Raw genomic sequence first — 20,411 nt, forward strand, 5'->3', positions numbered from 1 at the left:
TGGGAACAACAGGGTAAGTACAAAAAGGCAGCAGAATCCAGTGAAAAGATCATTATTTCCCTTTTGATTCACATCCAAGCTGCCATATCTGACTATTTAGCAACCAATGGCATAGAAACCAAATATCTCACTGGTGAGAGTGCCTGTAGCTGGAAAAATCAGCAGGGATTTTGTGATTACAGAGAACTCTGACCTCTCAGAGTGACCACAAAACCTTTTGTCAGTGCTTCAATGCCATTAAATCTACAAATTCACAAAAAAGCTTTTGTATAATACAGAAAATCATTTAAAAACTGGGTAAGATGAGAAAAATCACACATGGCACCCCCACTCTTCACAAAGGAAAACTCCAAGTCCTGTATTGTGCCAGGAATATTTCTTATTCAAAAATTCCTCCTCAAGGAGAAACTCCAAAGATGAAGTGAAGTGTGTGGTTGTGTGTTTTTACTAAAAACAAAAACTAGTTGACAGCTCTTAATGCAACACAACCTTGGTCCCATATTTTGCCTCTCCCTGCTGTTCCTCACCCACCTGCACAGGCTGGGGCCAAAGGTTTGTTAATGCTCAGTCCCCAGTCTGCAAGAGGCAGCTCTGGGGCTGCAGTTTGTGCTGCCATGGGGAGGAAGCTCCAGCCCTGTCAGAACCCAAGGTGTCCCTCAGACACTCTTGGATGTTCTGGGTCCAGGTCAGAAGCATCTGAGACCCTGGCAGGCAGCCAGAAACCCCTGTGGTTTTGAATTTGATCCATGGAACAATTTACCAACCTTGCAGGGAGAACAAGAAATCACAAAAGTTTAGATATTATAATAGAAGTAGTCACAAAGTGAAAGGAAGGATTTTTGAGTGCTGTACAGGGGGTTTTAGGCCTTGTACAGAGGGGTCTGAGTTTTGTACAAGGGGGTCAGAAGTTCTGAGATGGAGGGATTTGGGCGTGCCCTGTCCTCCTTCTTTCTCCTTCCTATCCCCCATGTTCTTGGTGGTGTTGGCACTCACAGATTGGTTTAGAGTAGAAAGTCACTGTTCAATATAGGTGATAGGCATTGGGGAAAAACTATAAACATTTAAATGTAATGTGTGATATAAAAGATGGTACCAGCCCCTTGGGCAGGAAAGAGACAGAGACAGATGGAGACAGAGACAAAGAGGGACAGAGAGCGACACAGAGGGAGAAGGAGTCAGGGAGAATGTCAGGGAGTCTGTGTGCCTTGAGATAACATGCAATAAACTGCCTTGAGACCGGACAACTGAAGACTACTGAGTCTTTTTTTGAAGGCCCGGGTTGGAGGAGAGACTTTAGCACCTCTGGGGGTCACCCCAATCTGGGGGTGAGCTCCGTCACTCAGCCCAGCTCCCCGTGAGCCCGGGGAGCCCCCAGACCCACCCGCAGTCCGTCGTCGGCGTCCCTCACGTAGCCCTTCTCGTAGAGCTCCTGAGGAACGCTCAGGATGCGCTTCTGGAGGTCGTTCTCCTGCCAGTCCACCCGAAGGCCTGGAACACAAACACCGCCCTCTGAGCTCCTCGTGCTGCCAGGCTGTCAGGAGCCACTGCAGGACACAAGTGACAGGCTGGCAGCCCTCAGAAAAGGGAGTGTGCAGAATGTAAACAGACATTCCTGATTTCTGGGGAGCAAGTCTTTTTATCCAATCCACTGCATCCTCCTCCATTTCTCTGTGAGAAGCAGGCTGCTGTTTACAGCGCCTTGGAACTGCAGAGGAACTTCCATGGCAGCAGGGCATGGGTTCCAAAAATACACAGAATCACGGGGTGGTTTGGGTTGGAAGGGACTTCAAAGATCATCTTGTCCCAACCCCCTGCCATGGGCAGGGACACCTTCCACCAGACCAGGTGTCTCCAAGCCCTGGGTGTACCAGGTGAGCCTGTGAGCACCAGCTGCACTCCAGGAAACAACCTCTTCCATGTTTCCTCACTTCCCCTCCCAGTCCCTCCTCCCTGTCCTCCTCTGCAGGCTGCCAGCTTCTCCCACCATCTCCAGGCTCATTCCATCCCTGGTGTCATTGCTTCCAAGGCACCTCACTGGTGTGGTGGGCAAACAGCACAAATGGGAAACCCTGAACAGATGGAGCATCTCCTGGAACACACTTGTGAGCACACAGCTTCTTAGAAAGTAGATATGCTGAAGGAAGAAAAGATCAGGGTGATCTTGGTAAACACAGGACAATTCCTTCTTACCACTGCCACTCCAAGGAAGAGTTGGAATGCCAGCAGTCTGAGCCACGATGGAAGAAGCAATTTTATCTCCTAAGGCCCACATGGCTTGGCTGGGAGGACCTGCAGAGAGCAAAGACAATGCATGAGAGAGACACAAGGGGTATCAGACATTAGAGCAAGGTCCAGAATTTAGGGAAAAACTCCATTCTTCCCATAAAACTGAACCCTCTTTAAAATGAGAGCAGGGACAATCTGGTTTATCAGGAATCTTTCCTGATTTTTTTATCTCAACACTAAAGGCTATGTTGAAAAACTTTCCCCTTCTTCCACACAAGAACTGCTGTAAAGAACAGATCATCCACCTGGCACTGCAGACATTCCCCATGGCTCTCTCTTGGACTCAGGGTTTTCCATCTCCCTAAACCTCCCCACCTTCCAACAAGGACTAGGCATCAGACAAGCAGTGCATCTCCTCACCCATGAAAGCAATCCCGTTTTTGTGGAGCAGTTCTGGCAGTTTGGGGTTCTCTGATGCATGGCCCCAGCCAGCCCACACAGCCTGCAGGAGAAAAGAAACAATTTGCTCTTTGTTTGAATAAAGCAAGCAAGCCAGCAGAAACAGACACACGCAAACACTCCGAGCCTTTCTCTTCCTCATGGAAAACAGCCTGAGAACACCCAGGAGCCTCTGAGCTACAGGGTGTGCTGGATTTAAAGGATGGCTTGCACCTTGCAGACAAGTGCAAGCAGGCTGAGGAGGAGCTGGGTGCAGGGAAGTGCAAGGCTGCAGGGAACCTCCCTCTCCTGCAGATATTCACACTGGGACAGCCACTGCCCTGTCACTGGGCTGGGCTGCCCTGCTCTGGGTGCTCATTTGGTTTGGAATTCCAGTTTCTTTGTCCTGCCTTGCTCCCCCAGGCACAGCTCCTTCCTGAAGGACACAAGATTGCTCAGTGTCTGTGACACTTCTCACCTGCACTGGGATCCTCTTGGCAATGTCCAGGATGAGCTCCACGTTTGCATAGTTGTTGTTGTTGGGTCCTCCAGGGACGGGCACGTAGTGATCTGCCATTTTAATGTACTCTGCAAACACAGAGGTTCCATTTGGGCTGCAAATCTGACAGCAGGACTTGCTCTAAAGTTCTCCTTTCCCCCAGGCTGAGCCCTCCCAGCTCCCTCAGCTGCTCCTCACAGGGCTGACTCCAGGAAGCACTGGCCTGCTCCAGAACACCCCAGTACTGACACACCACAGAACCACAGAGCAATGAGGTTGGAAGAGACCTCCAAGATCATCGAGTCCAACCCATGCCCCAACACCTCAACCAGACTGTAGCACCAAGTGCCACGTCCAGTCTTTCTTTAAACACATCCAGAGATGGTGATTCCACCACCTCCCTGGGAAGACAATTCCAGTGCTTTATTATTCTTTTGCTGAAGAATTTTTTCCTAATATCCAACCTGTACCTCCCCTGACGTAGCTTGAGGCTGTGTCCCCTTGTTCTGTCAGTGCTGCCTGGTGGAAGAGACCGACCCCACCTGTCTGCACCTCCCTTCAGGGACTTGTGGAGAGCAATGAGGTCACCTCTGAGCCTCCTCTTCTCCAGGCTGAACAACCCCAGCTCCTTCAAACGTTCCTCACAGGGTTTGTGTTCCCAGCCCCTCACCAGCCTCGTTGCCTCCTCTGGATGCACTCAGGCATCTCAACGTCCTTCCCAAACTGAGGGCCCAGAGCTGGACCCAGCAAATGACCAGGAGGTCATTCCCCTCCCTGCATCCCCGGGGCTGTGCAAGGAGAAGGCTGTGACCCTTCCCCAGCTCCCCAGCTCACCTGCATTGGCTTTCAGGTCCTCAGGGGTGACCATGACCACGAACCTGATGGCCCTCTCGTTCCTGAACATCTCGTAGGACCAGCGCCGGATGGACCTCATGCACTTCACTGCTGCAATGCCATTATTTGCTATCAGGACCTGGGTGCATTAGAAGCTGGGATGAAATAAAGTCTAAATAGCACAAAACCATCAGCAATCATAAAAGATGATTTCCTCCCCCCCCCTCCACAGATTCTTTGCTCAGTTTGGGGCTGTGCAGTTTTTTTTTAGCCAGCATCCAGCTCATGGCCCATCTGTCAGCTCAGAGAGCAGCTCTTGTTTCACCATAAAATTTTAATGTGTTATGCCTTGGTTGGATTAAAGAGCAGAAGGGCTCAAATCAAATCATTAATCATGTTTAAATACATTTCTTAGTGTTTTTCCAGTTTACTTTTGCTTTTTCTGTCTATAAATCCTTCTGTATCAGCAGAAGTGCTCTGGCTCACTCACATCTTTTTTTCTTATTACTTTATGCTAAAATATTCAGATGTTTGTTTATCACACAGAAAAAGGAAAGACAATGATTCCAGGCAGAAGCACGACTTCCAAGCCCAGAAATATTAGTCATTTGATACCTGCAACGTCCAGCCTTAGAGAGAGGCAAGTCAGAGCTGCAGAGAGGAGCTGTAATATGCTAAAACAGGTCAGGGAGTTACCTTTTCAATAACTTTATTGCCTCCAAAACGAGTAACAAACTCTGCTGGAGAGGCCACGGTGAAATCTCGCTGCACATCCACCTTCTTCCTGTCCCGGCCTTGCTTGACAAGGTGCAAACCAGACATGCTGGGCCTGAGGAGATGGGGAGACACAGACAACAGTCAGGACAGCTGGACACCAGCAAAAGAAAGTGTGTCAATAATGGGAAAGTTCTCTTTGGCCACACTCCCCAGTCAGACAAGCAGAATCTCTCCTTGCCTCCAGACCCTCATGGCCTCGGTTTTACAGGGATGACTCCTTTTAAACTACTTTTCAGTGATTTCCAAAAGTTTCAGGTTATCTGGAAAAAATTCCAGCTATGCCAAAATATAAATAGGTAAAATGAGGTCTGCTGTGTGTTGCTGCCCAACACAGAACAACAGTGCTCCACCAGATTGCTTTCAATCCATCTAGAGAAGCTGGAAACAACAGTGATTTCTGGCTTTGGCAAAACAAGCTGCAAAGATCAGGTTCTGTACGGAAATCCTCTTGGGAAGCACAACAAATTTATTTCCAGGTGCAAATGAGAGACTCACACTGGCTATGGAAATCATTTTCCAAGAGTTCTCCACTATCCAGTCGTTAATATCTTCCTCAAAAGCTCTGAGAGCCAGAGGACAAATTAATCATGTTACTCCTACTACAAACACAGAAAGTCAATTTTGTGCCTGCCAAGACCAACCCCGTGCCCTGCCCCAGCTCTTCTGTGTGGGAATGGCACAGCCACTTCCCCTCCCTCTGCTTCAGCTTCCACAGCAACAACACAGGGATAAATCACCCTTTGGCTTTGATTTGCCAGAGTTTACAAAGCTGAGTCTGTGTGAGGAAATTCCAGGGGAAAGCACAGAGCTGCTCCTCACACCCAGCGCCTGCCATGGTGCAGCACGACTGGAAATTAGGGAATTAATGAGACACTTCTTATTTCACAGGCACTGAAGCTTCCCCTCTCTGCTCAGCCCACAGTTCACTTGTTTTTGCTGTAGTTACTGTGCTTTCCCTAAGAGTTTCCCTCCCCAAGGAGCACAGGGAAGCCCTTCCTTCCCCTGGCACTGGCAGCACCACAGACCCCTTCTGCAGGAAGGAAGATTTGAGAAGCTCAGCTCAGGGCTTTGGAAAGCCCCAGGAGCACCAAGGGGTCGGTGCTGGTCACTGGCAGCCCTGTGCCCAGGAGCCCTCTGGATGGAACCTCTGCCCTAATCAGCTGCTGAAGGGCTGCTCCATTGAGCAACTCCACTGGGAACGGCACGGGATGCAGAGAGAGCTGCTGGGGGAGGGCACGAAGGGAAAACCAACAGCAGGAGAAGCCAAGGCACAGATTTCCTTTTGCCATCACAGCCACCAAGGCCAGGGAGCCCCAGAGGTGCTCCTGGAGGTCCCCTGCCCCAGGGCAGGGCTGGAGCATCCCTGCTGGAATGAGCTGCTGCTCCAGGGGCCGGGCCACAGCCTGACAGGGAGCATAGGGATTCCCCCTGACGTACCATCAGGAACACCTTATGGCCACGAAGATTCCCCCACATGGAACACAGACCCTCCTCAGCACTTCAGCAGGAGCACAGTGACACCACAGAGCAATGCTGTCCCTCCCAGTGACACTCTGGGACACGGGAATGGCTGTGCCAGGTCACAGCAACTCCATCCAGGTGAGTATCTTATCTCAGAGAAGAGCTGACAGCCAGAGAAAGGCAAAGAACAAGCTCTGTGTGCACAGGTTCATCCCCTCCTACTTTCCCTTCTTCCACTCAGCTGCACTTCCAGACATTGTCACCAAACTTAGAACTGTCCCTAAAAGTTCTCACACTCCCATGAACTCAGCCTAGGAACACAAGGACAGGAGCCAACAGGCAGGAAAGAGAGCAAAGGTGTAGTTAAGGCTGAATTTCTACTAACTTTGTGCATTTAGGGGATCAGAGTCTTCCTGGCAAGGAAGGAGCACAGTCCAAGGAGTCAGAGAGGTTTATGCATTACAGGTTTACTGAGAGCAGTCTCAACAAAAAGGAGAAGAAATAAAAATTCCAAGGTGAGAAATTGTGAATGTGTTTAAATAGGAACTGTCCCACCAAGAAATTACTACACACAAAGATACTGCTACAGGCAAAATATCAATAGAGCCTGAGGTTCATCATCCATGTTGCAACAAACATTTGGACATAAACAACTACAGTTTGATTTGTGAGCTTGCCAAGAACATCAAGTTTATTTATCAATAATCACAGGCTGCACACTGCAATCAAAACAGAAGAGTTGGGTTGTTTTTGTTTTTTTTTTTTTTTCAGGATAAGATGAGGTAGAAGCTGGACAGGAAGGAAGAAAGCACGAAGCTCTAAACAGAACAGAATAAATGCTGAGTTAGTGACTGCCATCCCTATTTATCACCTGCTCACAACTGCCATGTTTTCAAAATGCTTTTCTACCCTTCAGGGCTCACAGGGGGTAGAAGTTGTGCAGAACCTCCAACTGGAAGAACCCTGATGCCCCAGCTGAGCTGCACCCTGGCACTTTTGTCACAGGCTGCGTGCACGGAGAGCCCAGGAGGATAAAATGAACACCAAAAGCTCAGAGAGCATCTCCAGCACAGAGCCCAGGCAGGGCGGGACAGGCAGATCTGTGATTCTTACCTCTGCAGCATGTGGTACCTCATCTCCTGACTCTGCTCTGCAGAATCCTCCATGCTGTGCGAGGGCAGCAATGAGTGGATTTCGGGAATGACGGGATTCCGGGCTCGCAGCTCTCAGTCCTGCCAGCTCTGCAGCTCAAGGAGACGCGGCCGAGAGCCTCCCGCGGCTTCTCCTCCAAGCAGGGCACATCCCCGGCTGCTCCGAATCCCATAACCTTTGTCCCCGGCTCCCCCCACGGCCGTGCCACCCCCGTGGTGACGCGGCAGAGGGGACCAGCCTCCCCTGTCGTCAGCGGAGCAGCTGATCGGCGAAGGGACAGCGGCGGCAGCCACAGGTTACGTAAGGAGCCCGAACGCGGCTGCTCCGAGCCGCGGGGCGAGCTCCCACACCGGGGCCACGCTGGGAACGGGCGGCACAGCCCCCCACGTCCTCCAGCAGCGCCCACGGGGATGCAGCACCCACGGGGATAAACCAGCCCCGGGGATCCAGCACCCACGGGGATGCAGCACCCACGGGGATAAACCACCCCCGGGGATGCAGCACCCACGGGGATAAACCACCCACGGGGATGCAGCACCCACGGGGATAAACCACCCACGGGGATAAACCAGCCCCGGGGATGCAACGCCCACAGGGATCCAGCACCCCACGGGGATGCAGCACCCTATGGGAATGCAGCGCCCACAGGGATAAAACACCCCACGGGGATGCAGCACCCCACGGGGATAAACCACCCCCGGAGATGCAGCACCCCATGGGGATAAACCAGCCCCGGGGATGCAGCACCCACGGGGATAAACCACCCACGGGGATCCAGCACCCACGGGGATAAACCAGCCCCGGGGATGCAGCACCCACGGGGATAAACCAGCCCCGGGGATCCAGCACCCACGGGGATAAACCAGCCCCGGGGATGCAGCACCCACGGGGATAAACCAGCCCCGGGGATGCAGCACCCACGGGGATAAACCAGCCCCGGGGATGCAACGCCCACAGGGATGCAGCGCTCCACGGGGATGCAGCACCCACGGGGATAAACCACCCCCAGGGATGCAGCACACATGGGGATAAACCACCCCCGAAGATGCAGCACCCATGGGGATAAACCACCCCCGGAGATGCAGAACCCCACGGGGATGCAGCACCCACGGGGATAAACCACCCCACAGGGATGCAGCACCCACGGGGACCCTGCCCAGGTGAGCACACCCCCAGCTGCGGGCTCAGCCAGGGCTCTGTGACCCCAGGGGTTCGGTCCATTTGTAGGATTTAATGTGGGACTGTCAGGAGGAATGGGGAGGTGACAGGGACAGAGCCTGCAGGGCTGCAGAGAGGAATGTCACAGGCAGCTTGTGCAGGCACACAGACACACTGGCAGGTCGAACTGGACACCAGCCTGGGAGCTGGGAGACCCTGGACACGTCACTTCAGTTTTCTGTGCCCGTTTCCCAGCTAGGAGATGGAGAGGAGATCACTGTGTGTGCTGGAAGAATAAATCTCCTGCCAGCAAGAGCATTACAGCATGGCAGGCTCCAGAAACATCACTGGAGAAAGGAAGGATGTTTACTCAGCACCAGAACCATGGAACATCCTGAGATGGAAGGGACCCACAAGGATCAGCAAAGTCAAACTCCTAGCCCAGCACACACAGAGACTAAATTGCAAATCTGGGGGTAGAGGCAGGATAAGGAAGGGCAGTGACTGCAGCAGTGCCCTGATGGTAAAGCCTGGACTGAGCTAGGCACAGCAGCTGGAAATTTTTAAATGTGGGGATATTTGGGTCTGTCCTGGTGGAGGGCCATAGGCAGCACAGCTTTGATCTGGGGCACAGAATCCCAAAATGCAGCCAGCCAGGAGGGGATCACTCAGAAAAGGAACGGGTACCCAGGGGAGAAGTGCCACGTTAAGCAGGTGACAGGAGGTTACCTCCCTGCGGGGCCAGGGGGCTGAGGCCAGCACAGGTGACAGGGTGACAGGGTGAGGGCACAGCAGTGCCACGTGCTGCCAGTCCCAGGCACACCCAGGGACCAGCAGGGAACAGGGACAGTGACACGCTGTGGGGTGAGGCCAGCCTCTCTCTGCTCACAAACCTCAGCAGAGCCCAGGGACCTGAGAGAGAACAGAGTTTAACCAACAGGGACACCCCAACACGGTGTACCACCCCAGAACTCAATGCCTCTCACTTGCCTGCCTTTATTCCTCTTGGAAAAGCATCTCAAACTGCCCAATAACCATCAGGTACCCCACAAATTCCCCATTTAATTCATTCCCCCAAACCCCCACCCGCAGCCCCCAGTCCAAACAGGCTCTGCCTATTGTGGCTGCAAGGAAACAAATCCACACACACAGCTTAATGTGGCACTGTCAGAACCATTCCCTGTGCCTTCCACCATTCCCTGTGCCTTGTGCTGAATCCACTGCTGGGAGAGAAATGGCCACGATTTGCTGCTGGAGGAGCACACCCAGAGGAGCAGCTTCAGCATTGGTTAAAAATACTCTGCCAGCTGAATTAGCTGCTGAGAAATCAATGGCCACGGTTTGCTGCAGCATCCCCACAAAAAAGAAGCTGCACAAGGATGTGTCAGGGATGCAGGGCTGCCCACCCAACACACACACACACACCCCACAGGGCTCATTTCCTGCAGGCAGGGCTCCCCAAAGCCCTCCACCCCTCAGAAGCCAGCCCTGCTCGGTGCTGGCACACAAAGGGAAAGGCTGTGCCTGCTCCTCTGCCGTTTTTCCCAGGAAAAGCCATTCCTGAGGGACACGTACCTGAGGCACATCCCAGCCAGGAGGTGATCCCAGCACTGCCACATGCCAGGGCTGCAGCGAGGCTCCGTGTGCTCCAGGGATGCATGAGCTGGCCCGGGTGGAAGGCAGCCTGGAGCAGCCTGCAGCACACACACACACACACACACACACTCCCCAGAGAAAGGGCTGGGCATTGTCTCCCTCTGGATCTGGCCTGGGAAGGGTGTGCAGAGGGAAGCTCTCCCCATCCATTTGGGCTCTGTGTTTTGTAAGTATGATGAGAATACAATTCCACCCGGGCCATAAGGCTCAGGCAGCTGAAGCCTCCCTAAGATCTGCTCCAGTTTTAGCTCTGCCCTTGCATCTGATCTCACAGGAAGGCAGAGGGGAGGAACAAGCAGAAATGCTGTCCAGCAAGGGGTGCAGAACTCCACAGCTGGAATAAATGGTTCCCCATGCCTCGGGCACCAGGAGGCAGCAATCTGCACCCTGTCAAAGACAGTTCTGCCCATGTTTTAAAGAGCCAGAATTGGCTTGAACACAGACACTGCCAAAACCAGGGCTTCACCTAGAGGTCAAAACAAATGAAACTTGACTCAGCTCTGACAGTGAACTGAGCCTCAGGATTTCAGGGAATTAAATAAAGGATGCAGCACAGAACAAAACCAGGCCTCTCTGCACTTCCAGGCAAATAACTTCCCTTCCATGCTAACACAGAATTCCAGTCCAGGCAGGCCTTTAGCCTAAAGATGGAATTTTTACAGAGCCCAAATGGGTACAAGCTGCCAGGTTTCCTCCCAAATAACCAAGTGCCAACAGTTTGCCAGAAGTTCCTTTTCCTAACCACACACCTGGCTGTTTACCTGCCATTGGGAACAGGACCATTCCCAGGACACACAGCCCAAATCACTGAGCTTCCTTGCAAGTCCCAAAGCAACACCCTGACACTCAAAACACCCACTGAATCCAAACATCAATCCAAATAAACAGCCAAGTTTAAACCAAATTAAAATCCACACCCCAGTTCCTAAACCGACAAAGTACCAAAAGAACTTTACTTTTCCATCCTCATGAAGTATAAAACTCCACATGTTCCTGGAGCAGCAAACAGCCCTCCAGGTCAAGCCCTGGCACCAAGATAAAAGTGAACAACAACAGCAGCAGCAGCAGCAGCAGCACAAGATAGCTGTGCAGCAGAGTGGAGAGGAATTGGAGCCCCTGGCAGGGAGCCCTCGCCGTGCTCTTTGGCAAAGTCCAGGTGCTGGACAGATCTGATCTGCAGGAACACCAGAATGGACCTTTCCACACCAGCTGGGGGTAGGTGGGGGAGTCTCACATTGAATTTGCCAGAGTAAGAGTTTGGTTATCTCTCAGTTAGAAGGATCAGGTAAGTGAGCACGTGGGAGATGCTGTCACGCTGGGTGTCTCAGCCAGGGAATCTCTGCAGAGTCTCCCAACAAATGACTGGATTTAGAGAGGACATTTCCTCTGTTACCTGAGGCTAAAGGGAGTAAAATAACACCAAAATAAGAATACAGCTTCTGAGAGGCAAGCAGGGCTATACAGTGTGTTTGTTCAGGGAGCAGAGCAGCTTTCAGGGAAGGAAGGAGCTGTCATTCCCACGTGGAATTCCCACGTTATCAGTACAGCCAGCAGTCCAAAGCACCTCCTTCTCTTTCAACAGAGAGAGGAGGAAGTCAACTTTTCACTCCAGGTGGCTGAAGTTCATGGCCTTAAGCTGAAGGAGGGCAGGTTTAGATTAGAAATTAGGCAGAAATTCTTCCCTGTGAGGGTGGTGAGGGCTTGGCACGGGCTGCTCAGAGAAGCTGTGGCTGCCCCATCCCTGGAATCCAGGTTGGGATAGAGGAAGGTGTTCCTGCCTCACAAATCACCCCACACAGAACCTCCAGCACCACCTGGCAGCACAGGCAGAGCCAGAGGGGGATCAGGACCCTGCAGACAGCCTGGATCAGCGAGGACTCCATGCAGCAGAGGAGAAATCCCTTGTGGAGCAGCCCCGGAGGCGGCAGCGGCCCCGCAGACCCCACAGGACATTTGTGCCTCCCTGCCCACAGCTGGGCCAAAACCACAGCAGCACCAACAGCTCCACAGCATCAATGCTCCACAGTGCAACCTCCCAGCCACGACCTGCTGGGCTGCAAAGGAATTTTTTTTTCGATTCAGAAGAGGCTCAAAAGGATCTTTCATTACGCCCAGGGCTCTGTGCAGTCACTCTAGGGCTGGTTTCTAAGCAGGCACCTTGTCCCAGTGCCAGGCTGGGCATGCTCAACCACTGCTGTCCAGGCTAAAATTGAGGCATTTGGCCAAATTTCCTTTAGCAGATGATTAGTTCTGCTTAAGCATCTCCATAATTTACTGAGACACTGAGAAGTCCAACCAGTGTTCGGAGCAAGGAGCTAAACTCTGTGGGTTTCATATGAGGTAACAGCTGAACTCCATCCAAAAATTTGGCTTTCAGCTGATACAAGTGGATTGTCAGGTGACTCTGTGCACCCATGTCACTGCTTATGAAACCAGAGCCCTGATGTACAAATACCAGAAGACATCCAGGTTTTGATCTATTTTAAACAAGAATTTGATACAAGATACCGCCTCGGAACCTAGAAATTAAATTTAGCAATAATCAACAACAATTTATTAAACAAAACAGATGGGCTCAAAGTACTTTCCAAGCGGCATTTATGGAGGAGTTTACTTCATCTGCCACTTAAACTTCAGAAAGGAGCACAGCAACTCTGTAACAGCTCGCTTCAAGGAAAACTGTATCCCAGCAGGACTGCTTGGAAGTGCTGATGGAAACTTCTGAACTCAGAGACAAGACAGGCAGAAAAAATTGGCAGGCTTGGGTTTATTACTGAAAGGTGCAAAATGCAACAAAGACCCTCTGAACACTCACTCTGCGTGGTCACTGTCCCCTCACACCAAATTTTGGGCACTGATGATCCACACAGCAATTTAAAGTTAACTTTTAACCCTCCAGAGCAGCAGCCAGCTGGCACGCCTGAAGGTCTCCGTGGACCTCCAGGGGCAGGAGAGCCCAGAGTGCACAACCTGTCCCAGCAAGAGTGTCTTTAGCAACATCATAAACACTTCACAAGATCAATAAGGTCACACCAACGTGCCCGCACAAACCCTCTGGCAGCTGAGTAAATCCTGCATTTTAATCCTAATTGCTCCCTGAGGACTGCTCTGCAGCAAAGCCCCCTCACCCCAAACACGAGCCACCTCTGCTTAAACCCTGTGGGAAAATCAGCAGCAAATGGAAAGGTTTTTGGCAACTTCTTCCAGAAGATATGCACCCTTGGACCTGCACCTCGTGTCAAAGTGTACAGAGCTGCCTGTGAATTCCCCTTTATCACTTGACAAAGTGTGGTACCTTTGTGAGCACCAAAAGGAAGCTGGAAGCAAGAGCACCTCTGTTCCATTAACTGACTGTCACGGAGTGACTCCAGGCAAGTTGTTGAACTTGTCTTTGCTGTTGTCTTTGCCTCAGTTTCTCCATCTGTAAACACGATTTAGAAATCTCCTGATGAAAGGGACAACCATCCTGAAAAGTATTTCAACCCATCTGAGTTTATCTTAGGAAAACAGCCCATAATGCTGTAATTTTTTATTTGAATTGGCATTTCTCTCCAATTTAACTCAAAAGTCAAGTGCTCCCCAGAGGGACTGCCAAAGTAAGCAGGTTACAACAGAGGTGCCCAAGGTTGCACACCTACTGCACTCTGGTGCCAGACACTGTCCTACAAGTTCCTTGCTCTGCTATTGTCCATTTACACACTTGTGGTTAGGTGCTCATCCAATTTCTTCCATTCCTATAGAATATACAGTTACAGTTTCCTGCTTCAAATTCACCTTTTTTGCTGCCAAATCATTGCAACTGGCAGGCTCTGGAAAGGCAACCCTCTGTAAATTTGCTTTAAGGTTTTGCATCAGTTGTGCAAGTGCCAGCTGGCTGAACATGCCCAGCAGCCTGACCACGACAGCTCTGTCAAGCACAGAGCAATGTCCCCCTTCTGCCCCGACCTGGGAGTTTGGGACTGTGTGTTCCCAGAGGCTTCTCCCTGAAATGGGAAGGGAAACACCAAAAAAAGGAGAGATTACAATTCCTTAGCCTGCACAAGCAGAGAAACCAGTAAAACACAAGGACAAGGATTAGCTGGTTGGGTAAATATCTACCTCTGGAATCAAGCATTCCTTCAAAAGCAACAAAGCAAAGGCAGTGAGGGATTGTCCAGTAAAAACTGGAGTGGGATCCACACTGTCCTGGGTGTTCCTGGAATGGGAAGGCACAGGCAGAAAGAGCAGACCTCCTGGAATATGGCAAACAAATGAAGGATACACAGGAGAGTGAAGCCAGACTGACCAGGCCCCGAGAAACTGATCTGCACATGAGAAGTGCCCAGAGTACAACAGGGAAAATCCAACAGGCACATCCCACTACTGGAAAAATAAAGGGGCCTTTGGACAAGGAAACACCATCACCACGACCCCAAAAGCCCAGCTGATGGCTCATTCACAGAGAATCACGAGTGGGGCAGCCCTGAGACCAACCCTGAGCTCAGGCAGCAGCAACCTCGTTAAATCTTGGTTTATCACCACATTGCAGGACTCCAGTCTTTACTACAACCATCACCATTTTCCCTGTCCAAACCAGAAAACTCCCTAGTATGGAGCCACTGATCCTACCCACTGCCAATTCTCTGGCTACACTGAAAGCAGCAAATCCCATGCAAGGACAAAATAAGCAAATATTGTTCTTGCTCTCAACAAACATGGCCCAGCAAAACCACACACAGGTGAAAACTTGAAATATCTCAGTGAAGACACTTCCATTTTCCAAAAGCCAGGACAAGACAGGCAAGGTGCTTAAGGAACTTAGGCACAAATATTTCACTAAAAGCAAAGGAAAACGGAAGGGTTTGATACAGATAAGCATACAAGAGGTCATTTAGAAATAGAATGCCAAAGCAAGTCTTGGCACAACAAAAACACTTGAAGCCAAACACGGGTATAAAGCTGAACCTTTGGATTATCTTTGGAATCGTCAGGGTAAAAAGACTGGAGAACTTTTATTAGCTATTTTATTTAACGAAGAACTTCTATTTAAGTATTTCTCCATACCTCATGTGGCTGGCCGGGCCATCCTGAGCGTTGGGAAGCCCCAGGTCCGAGAGGGAATCGGAGCAGACGGACGCAGGTGACAAAGACCTCTCCTTCTCCTCCAGCAGGTCCAGCTTCACCAAGGAGCTGGTCTCATCCTCCGAGTTGTCCTCGGACACGGAGCCGATGATGAAGCGCGAATGAGCGTTCGCGTCCGCGGCTTTGCTGGCTTCGGAAGACTCCTCCATGGCTTCCCCAAACTGGGCTCTCAACACTGCAAAAGGAAGGACAAAACCAAACCCCCAGGTGAACGCCTGCCCCTGGAGGGCAGAGCAAGGCTCACTGATGGGAAATGCAATGTTAAAAGGTCGGTGCTGAACCCTGAGTCCGGGATCAAAAACAGCTCTGCTCTAGGCGCTGACTTCCCTGCTTGAACAAGAGATTCACAAGCTGCAGAACCTCCCACCTCACACAAAGCTGCAGGAGTCACTCAAAGGAAAAAAAAAAAAAAAAATTCCACCAAAATAACCCCACACACCAGGCCCAAAACCTATAGACAAAGGTAGGGGACTGCGAGTATCAAAATTCACAGGATCAGAGAATCCCTGACTGGTTTGGGTTGGAAGGGACCTTAAATCTCCTCTCATCCCATCCCCTGCTATGGGCAGGGACACCTTCCACCAGTCCAGGCTGCTCCTGGCCTTGGACACTTCCAGGGATGGGTCTGATCCAGTATTCCAGCAGGGAATGAAAGTATATTCTTAAAAGTCAAAAAAATAATTTCAACAGAGAGCGAGCCATGAGAGATGTGGAAAACAAAGGAACACCCCACAGCACAAAGGTGGGGTGGGGAATAAACATCTGATACCCCCTGCTCTGCCTGACTTTGCTGCACTTCCATGACACCTACACCCAGCTGGAAACACATCATTAGGAAACAAGGAGTGCACTAACCTCCTGATATCCGTGCAATCTGAGCACTGAGCCACTTCCAAAACGAACTGGAAAAGAAAAGAATTAGGAAGTAAACATTAGGGTTATAATGAAGCATATTCCACGTGTGTTTTCCTGTTTACACCATCAAAACCATCCCGAAAAAAGCCAGAGGCACACCAGGGGCTGGCTTGCTTGCTCCAGGTACAGATTAACCCAGGAGCTAAACCTGCAGTGCCCAAGTCCAGCCGTGGCACCTCCTGCGGGTCCGTCCTTCTGGACTTTTCCAAGAGACCTGACCGTCCCGCCTGCCAGGAGCAACGGGTTGTGCCAGCACTACCTACTCATAGCAAACCTTTTCTGCCACCTTCTGCACCTGCTGGCTGATTCCAGCTGAACCCCAAGGAGTGAATAGCTCATCAGGTAATTACAGCCCCGCTAGGCCGAGCCCACGGATGCAGCACCGTCAGCCCGACGGGAACGCGGCCCCTCTCAACCTGGCCCATGGAGCCACACAGATGGGACACCCTCATGAGGGCCCAGACGAGCACTTATAGCCAGAGCAATCCCTGAACACCACCCTCCTGCTTTCCATCAGTGACAGAACTAAGAACTCATCCAACTGGCTCATGCACTTTTGCCACGGATGTACCCGACTGAATTATTTAGATCAAATCCCATGTTGACATCACTCCTCCCACAAACTCCAGTTGCCCTGTGGCCACGGGCACTTAATTTGACAGAGGCATCATTAACCATTTTACAACTGAAAAGCCACAAATATCTGTCTGACATGGACATTAAAAGCATTAAAAATAATCTTTTTTGAGGGTAGAGATGAGAAGGGGAAGCATGACCAGGAAGTTTCCCTGTCCACCTGCGATGTGCAAGCTAAACCATGCAAGGAGATTCCTTCAGCTGAGGTGCTCAGGCAGCACAAATCCAATTTTGTTTGTTGCATACAAAGATGCAGACAGTATTTACATGGATATTTATCCTGGCACCAGATCTCTCCTAAAGTTTTTCATGCAGACAGATTTACTGTTGGCACAACCACCAGCGCCAAAGAGGCTGGGATGCAGCCAAGCTAACTTCAACCTCACTTCATTGAAGAAAACATTGTCTAATTTCAATAACTAATATATTAATAAGCAAGTTTCAAGGATTTTTTTTTTTTGGGGAAGATGAGGAACAGGAAGGGAGGTGTTCCATGAGAAACAATCCACTCGAGGCCAGGCACTGCCACGCTCACACAACTTCACTCCAACACCTTGTTTGTCCAATTCAGCTCCCAAAAAACCCAGTTGTTATCCATGAAACCCCACTCAGGTCCACTTCCCAAGGCACTTCCAAACCCTGGGAGCCAGTCCCACAGGCAGGAGTTCTGCTGGGGTTGTGCAATCAGCGTTGTGCTGGAGTGATAAGCTTGGCTTGTTCTCAGCACACCGAGAGTCCTCGTTCATATTTAAATTAATTTCAGCATTGTCTGGGGCTAAATTACACAGGGACTTTCTCAGAGATCTCCTCACTGAAGGCTCTGGATTTCAGTGCTGTGAGTGAAATGCACAAGGCTGTGCACTGTACACGGGTATATTGCACATACAGAAATATAAGGGTAAATTTTATATATATACAACTGCAGAGGTGAATTCTGTATAAATATAGAGCTGTATGACATACACAAAAATACACTTATGTTATCTATACCCATAGGTAAATTTTATAAATATACTTGTACTATCTATACACATATAGATATATGTAAACACAGAGGTATGTTGCATATATACAAATAAAGAGCTATACTATACATATAAATAAAGAAATATATTTATGCACTTCTGCATATTGTATTGGCTCTGTGAAATGCAACTGCCACAGCTCCATTTTTACACAAGCACCTCGAATTCAGCTGAGCACCAAGATAAACACTACACGTGCCACGAAGCACTGCACGTGTAGTGTTCATCTCAATAATGCTGAACTAGACCCCACAACCCAAAATCATACAGATCCTCACACAGCCCCCACGCTCCCTTCTGCAGGTGCCAGCAGCCTGTCCAACAGGTAACTTCTGCAGAGACTGAGAAAAACCTGCAGCTGGTGGAAGGATGAAGACTGAGAGCTCAGTCCTGTGGTGATGCAAGGCCAGGTAACAGCACTGAGGATGCAGGAACACTTTTAGGCACAGCTGGATCTACCCAGACTGAGCCTTGCTGGGCTCCCTCCTCCCAGGGAAATCAGCTCCCAGCAGGTGCCCAGGCATTTAAAACCCCAAATCGTGTCCAAAACTCTGCAGCCCAAACCCAGAAAGTGCCTGGTTTTGCCTGAGGCAAAACAAAACCCCACTTCACTCCTGCCCAGCTCTGCTGCTACCATTAGTCACATCTTTGGCTTGACCATGAAATGCGCTTGTGAGAACACCAGACTTTAAAAGCTTCACTTTAAAATCACTTTTAATACTGTAAAATACACCCAGGCATGAAACTCGTGCAACAACAGGTGGAAATTAAAGTTTCCTATTTTTCTCTAAAGCACCCCATTCCAAAGACAAATCCACAACTGAAGAGAACATCAGTATTTCAGTGGGCTCTTTCAAAGAATCAGAGTAACGCTTTTACCATATTGATACGGTACATGAAAAGGAAATTAATAAAACCAGATGTATTCAAATGTCTCCTGATTAGAGCTGTGGCACTGCTGATCAGTGCGAACCACTTTAAAGTGATGAAATGGATTTGTGCTCTCGCACAAATCCGTGGAGAAGCACGGGAAACAACGGAGCAAGAAAGGCAAAACCAAATTAAAATAGAGTAAAAGCCACGAGCGTGCTCACCTGTACCAGGGCTGGGGGGGGAGTTCCAGCTCGGGAGAGAAGGGAGGTTGCTGCACAGAGGGTCCCCAGCTCTGAACACCCTCCGTGCCTCCCTGGCCACGCCGTTTTAACGCCCCCACGGCAGCACTGAGCCTGCCCCACCTGAGCCTGCCTCCTGGTTAATCATTGGGCATTGCCTCATCCCCGGCCCAAAAGAGAACCAAACACCCCCAGAGCTGCTGCACCAGAGGCTCCTCAGCAGCCCCACATCCACTGCTGGGGCGGAGAAAGAGCCAAAGCTGCTGGAGAGTGCCCGAAGAAGGGACACCAGCATGGGGAAGGGTCTGGAGGGGCCTCACGAGGAGCAGCTGAGGGTTTGTTCAGCTGGAGGAGACTGAGGGGACACTCACCGGGGGGATTTCTGCTCCCTGTGACCCGAAGGAGCAGCTGGAGCTGTGCCAGGGCAGGGTTAGGCTGGATATTAGGAGAAAAACAACTGCCTAGAACTTTCCACCTGTGGATGCAGAATGAAAAAATCACGGAACATCCTGAGCTGGAAGGGACCCACAGGGATCATCCAGTCCAGCTCCCAGCCCTGCACAGACACCCCAAAATCCCACCCTGGGCACCCCTGGAGCAGTGTCCAAACATTCCTGGAGCCCTGGGGAGCCTGGGCAGTGCCCAGCATCCTGCAGGGAAGAACTGTTTCCCATTATCCAGCCCAAACCTCTAGAGACCAAAGTCAGAGACTGTATTTACAGCTATCCCAGTTTGCTGAAACACTCGAGACTGTCTGAATCCCACTGTCTTTGAGAGATTTTGGCATCACTTAAACAGTTTGCTGAATATTTCCTGCCTGCTAAACTGGAACAGACTCCACTCACGCTTCAGACACTTTCTAACACAGTACTTCTTCTCATTTCAAACTTCTTCAAGAATATTTAGGAGAACGGAAGGGCAAGAACAACAATTTGGTTTTTCCCTGCCAATCTGCTTTTAAAACTCCACCGGTTTTGAGCATCCCAGGGCTGCTCGCAGAACCAGACCCAAACTGTTCCCCAGGAAGCCGAAATTCCCGCCGGGGACAGCAGAAGGATGAGATGGAGGAGGGATGCCCCGGGCTCCAGCCGCGGGGCGCTCGGTGCCGCCCACGTGCTGCTCCTCCAGGGTACCGGGGAACCGCCGAGGCCACGCGAGCGACGGGACCGGCGGCACCGCCGCCCGCGCTGGCGCGGACGGAGCGCGTGGTACCGGCAGGGAACCGGGCGGCGGCTCCTGCGGCGGGCAGGGGCGGCTCCGGCCCGGGAGACCCCCGCCCGTCCCCGGCTGGGCTCGGCGTGCCGCCATCACGGCACGGCTCGGCATGGCACGGCACGGCCCGGCCGCCTCCCGCCGGCGCGGCGCCCGGCCGGGTCCCGCCCGCCCGGCACGGCATGGCGC

General features: G+C 51.1%; 1 protein-coding gene across 9 annotated transcripts in view; it reads right to left on the reverse strand.

The window, feature by feature from the left end:
- Positions 1-20,411, reverse strand: part of ACACA (acetyl-CoA carboxylase alpha) — a 101,656-nt gene that overhangs the window by 81,097 nt on the left and 148 nt on the right. For 6 of the 9 annotated variants that reach the window (XM_053995978.1, XM_053995977.1, XM_053995979.1 and 3 more), the window contains exons 2-10: positions 19,382-19,485; positions 16,178-16,224; positions 15,245-15,497; positions 4,694-4,826; positions 3,998-4,136; positions 3,143-3,252; positions 2,647-2,728; positions 2,191-2,289; positions 1,382-1,488 (exon numbers count right to left, since the gene is read on the reverse strand). In XM_053995978.1, the coding sequence (XP_053851953.1) occupies positions 1,382-1,488; positions 2,191-2,289; positions 2,647-2,728; positions 3,143-3,252; positions 3,998-4,136; positions 4,694-4,826; positions 15,245-15,471 (897 nt within the window). In that variant the 5' untranslated portion in view covers positions 15,472-15,497; positions 16,178-16,224; positions 19,382-19,485. Of the gene's footprint in view, positions 1-1,381; positions 1,489-2,190; positions 2,290-2,646; positions 2,729-3,142; positions 3,253-3,997; positions 4,137-4,693; positions 4,827-7,348; positions 7,525-15,244; positions 15,498-16,177; positions 16,225-18,992; positions 19,074-19,381; positions 19,486-20,411 lie in introns of those variants that run through there. The other 3 variants (XM_053995982.1, XM_053995983.1, XM_053995981.1) reach the window with 3 other exon arrangements.

The sequence above is a fragment of the Vidua macroura genome, chromosome 20 (assembly GCF_024509145.1).
Source record: "Vidua macroura isolate BioBank_ID:100142 chromosome 20, ASM2450914v1, whole genome shotgun sequence".
NCBI classification, from domain to species: Eukaryota; Metazoa; Chordata; class Aves; order Passeriformes; family Viduidae; genus Vidua; species Vidua macroura.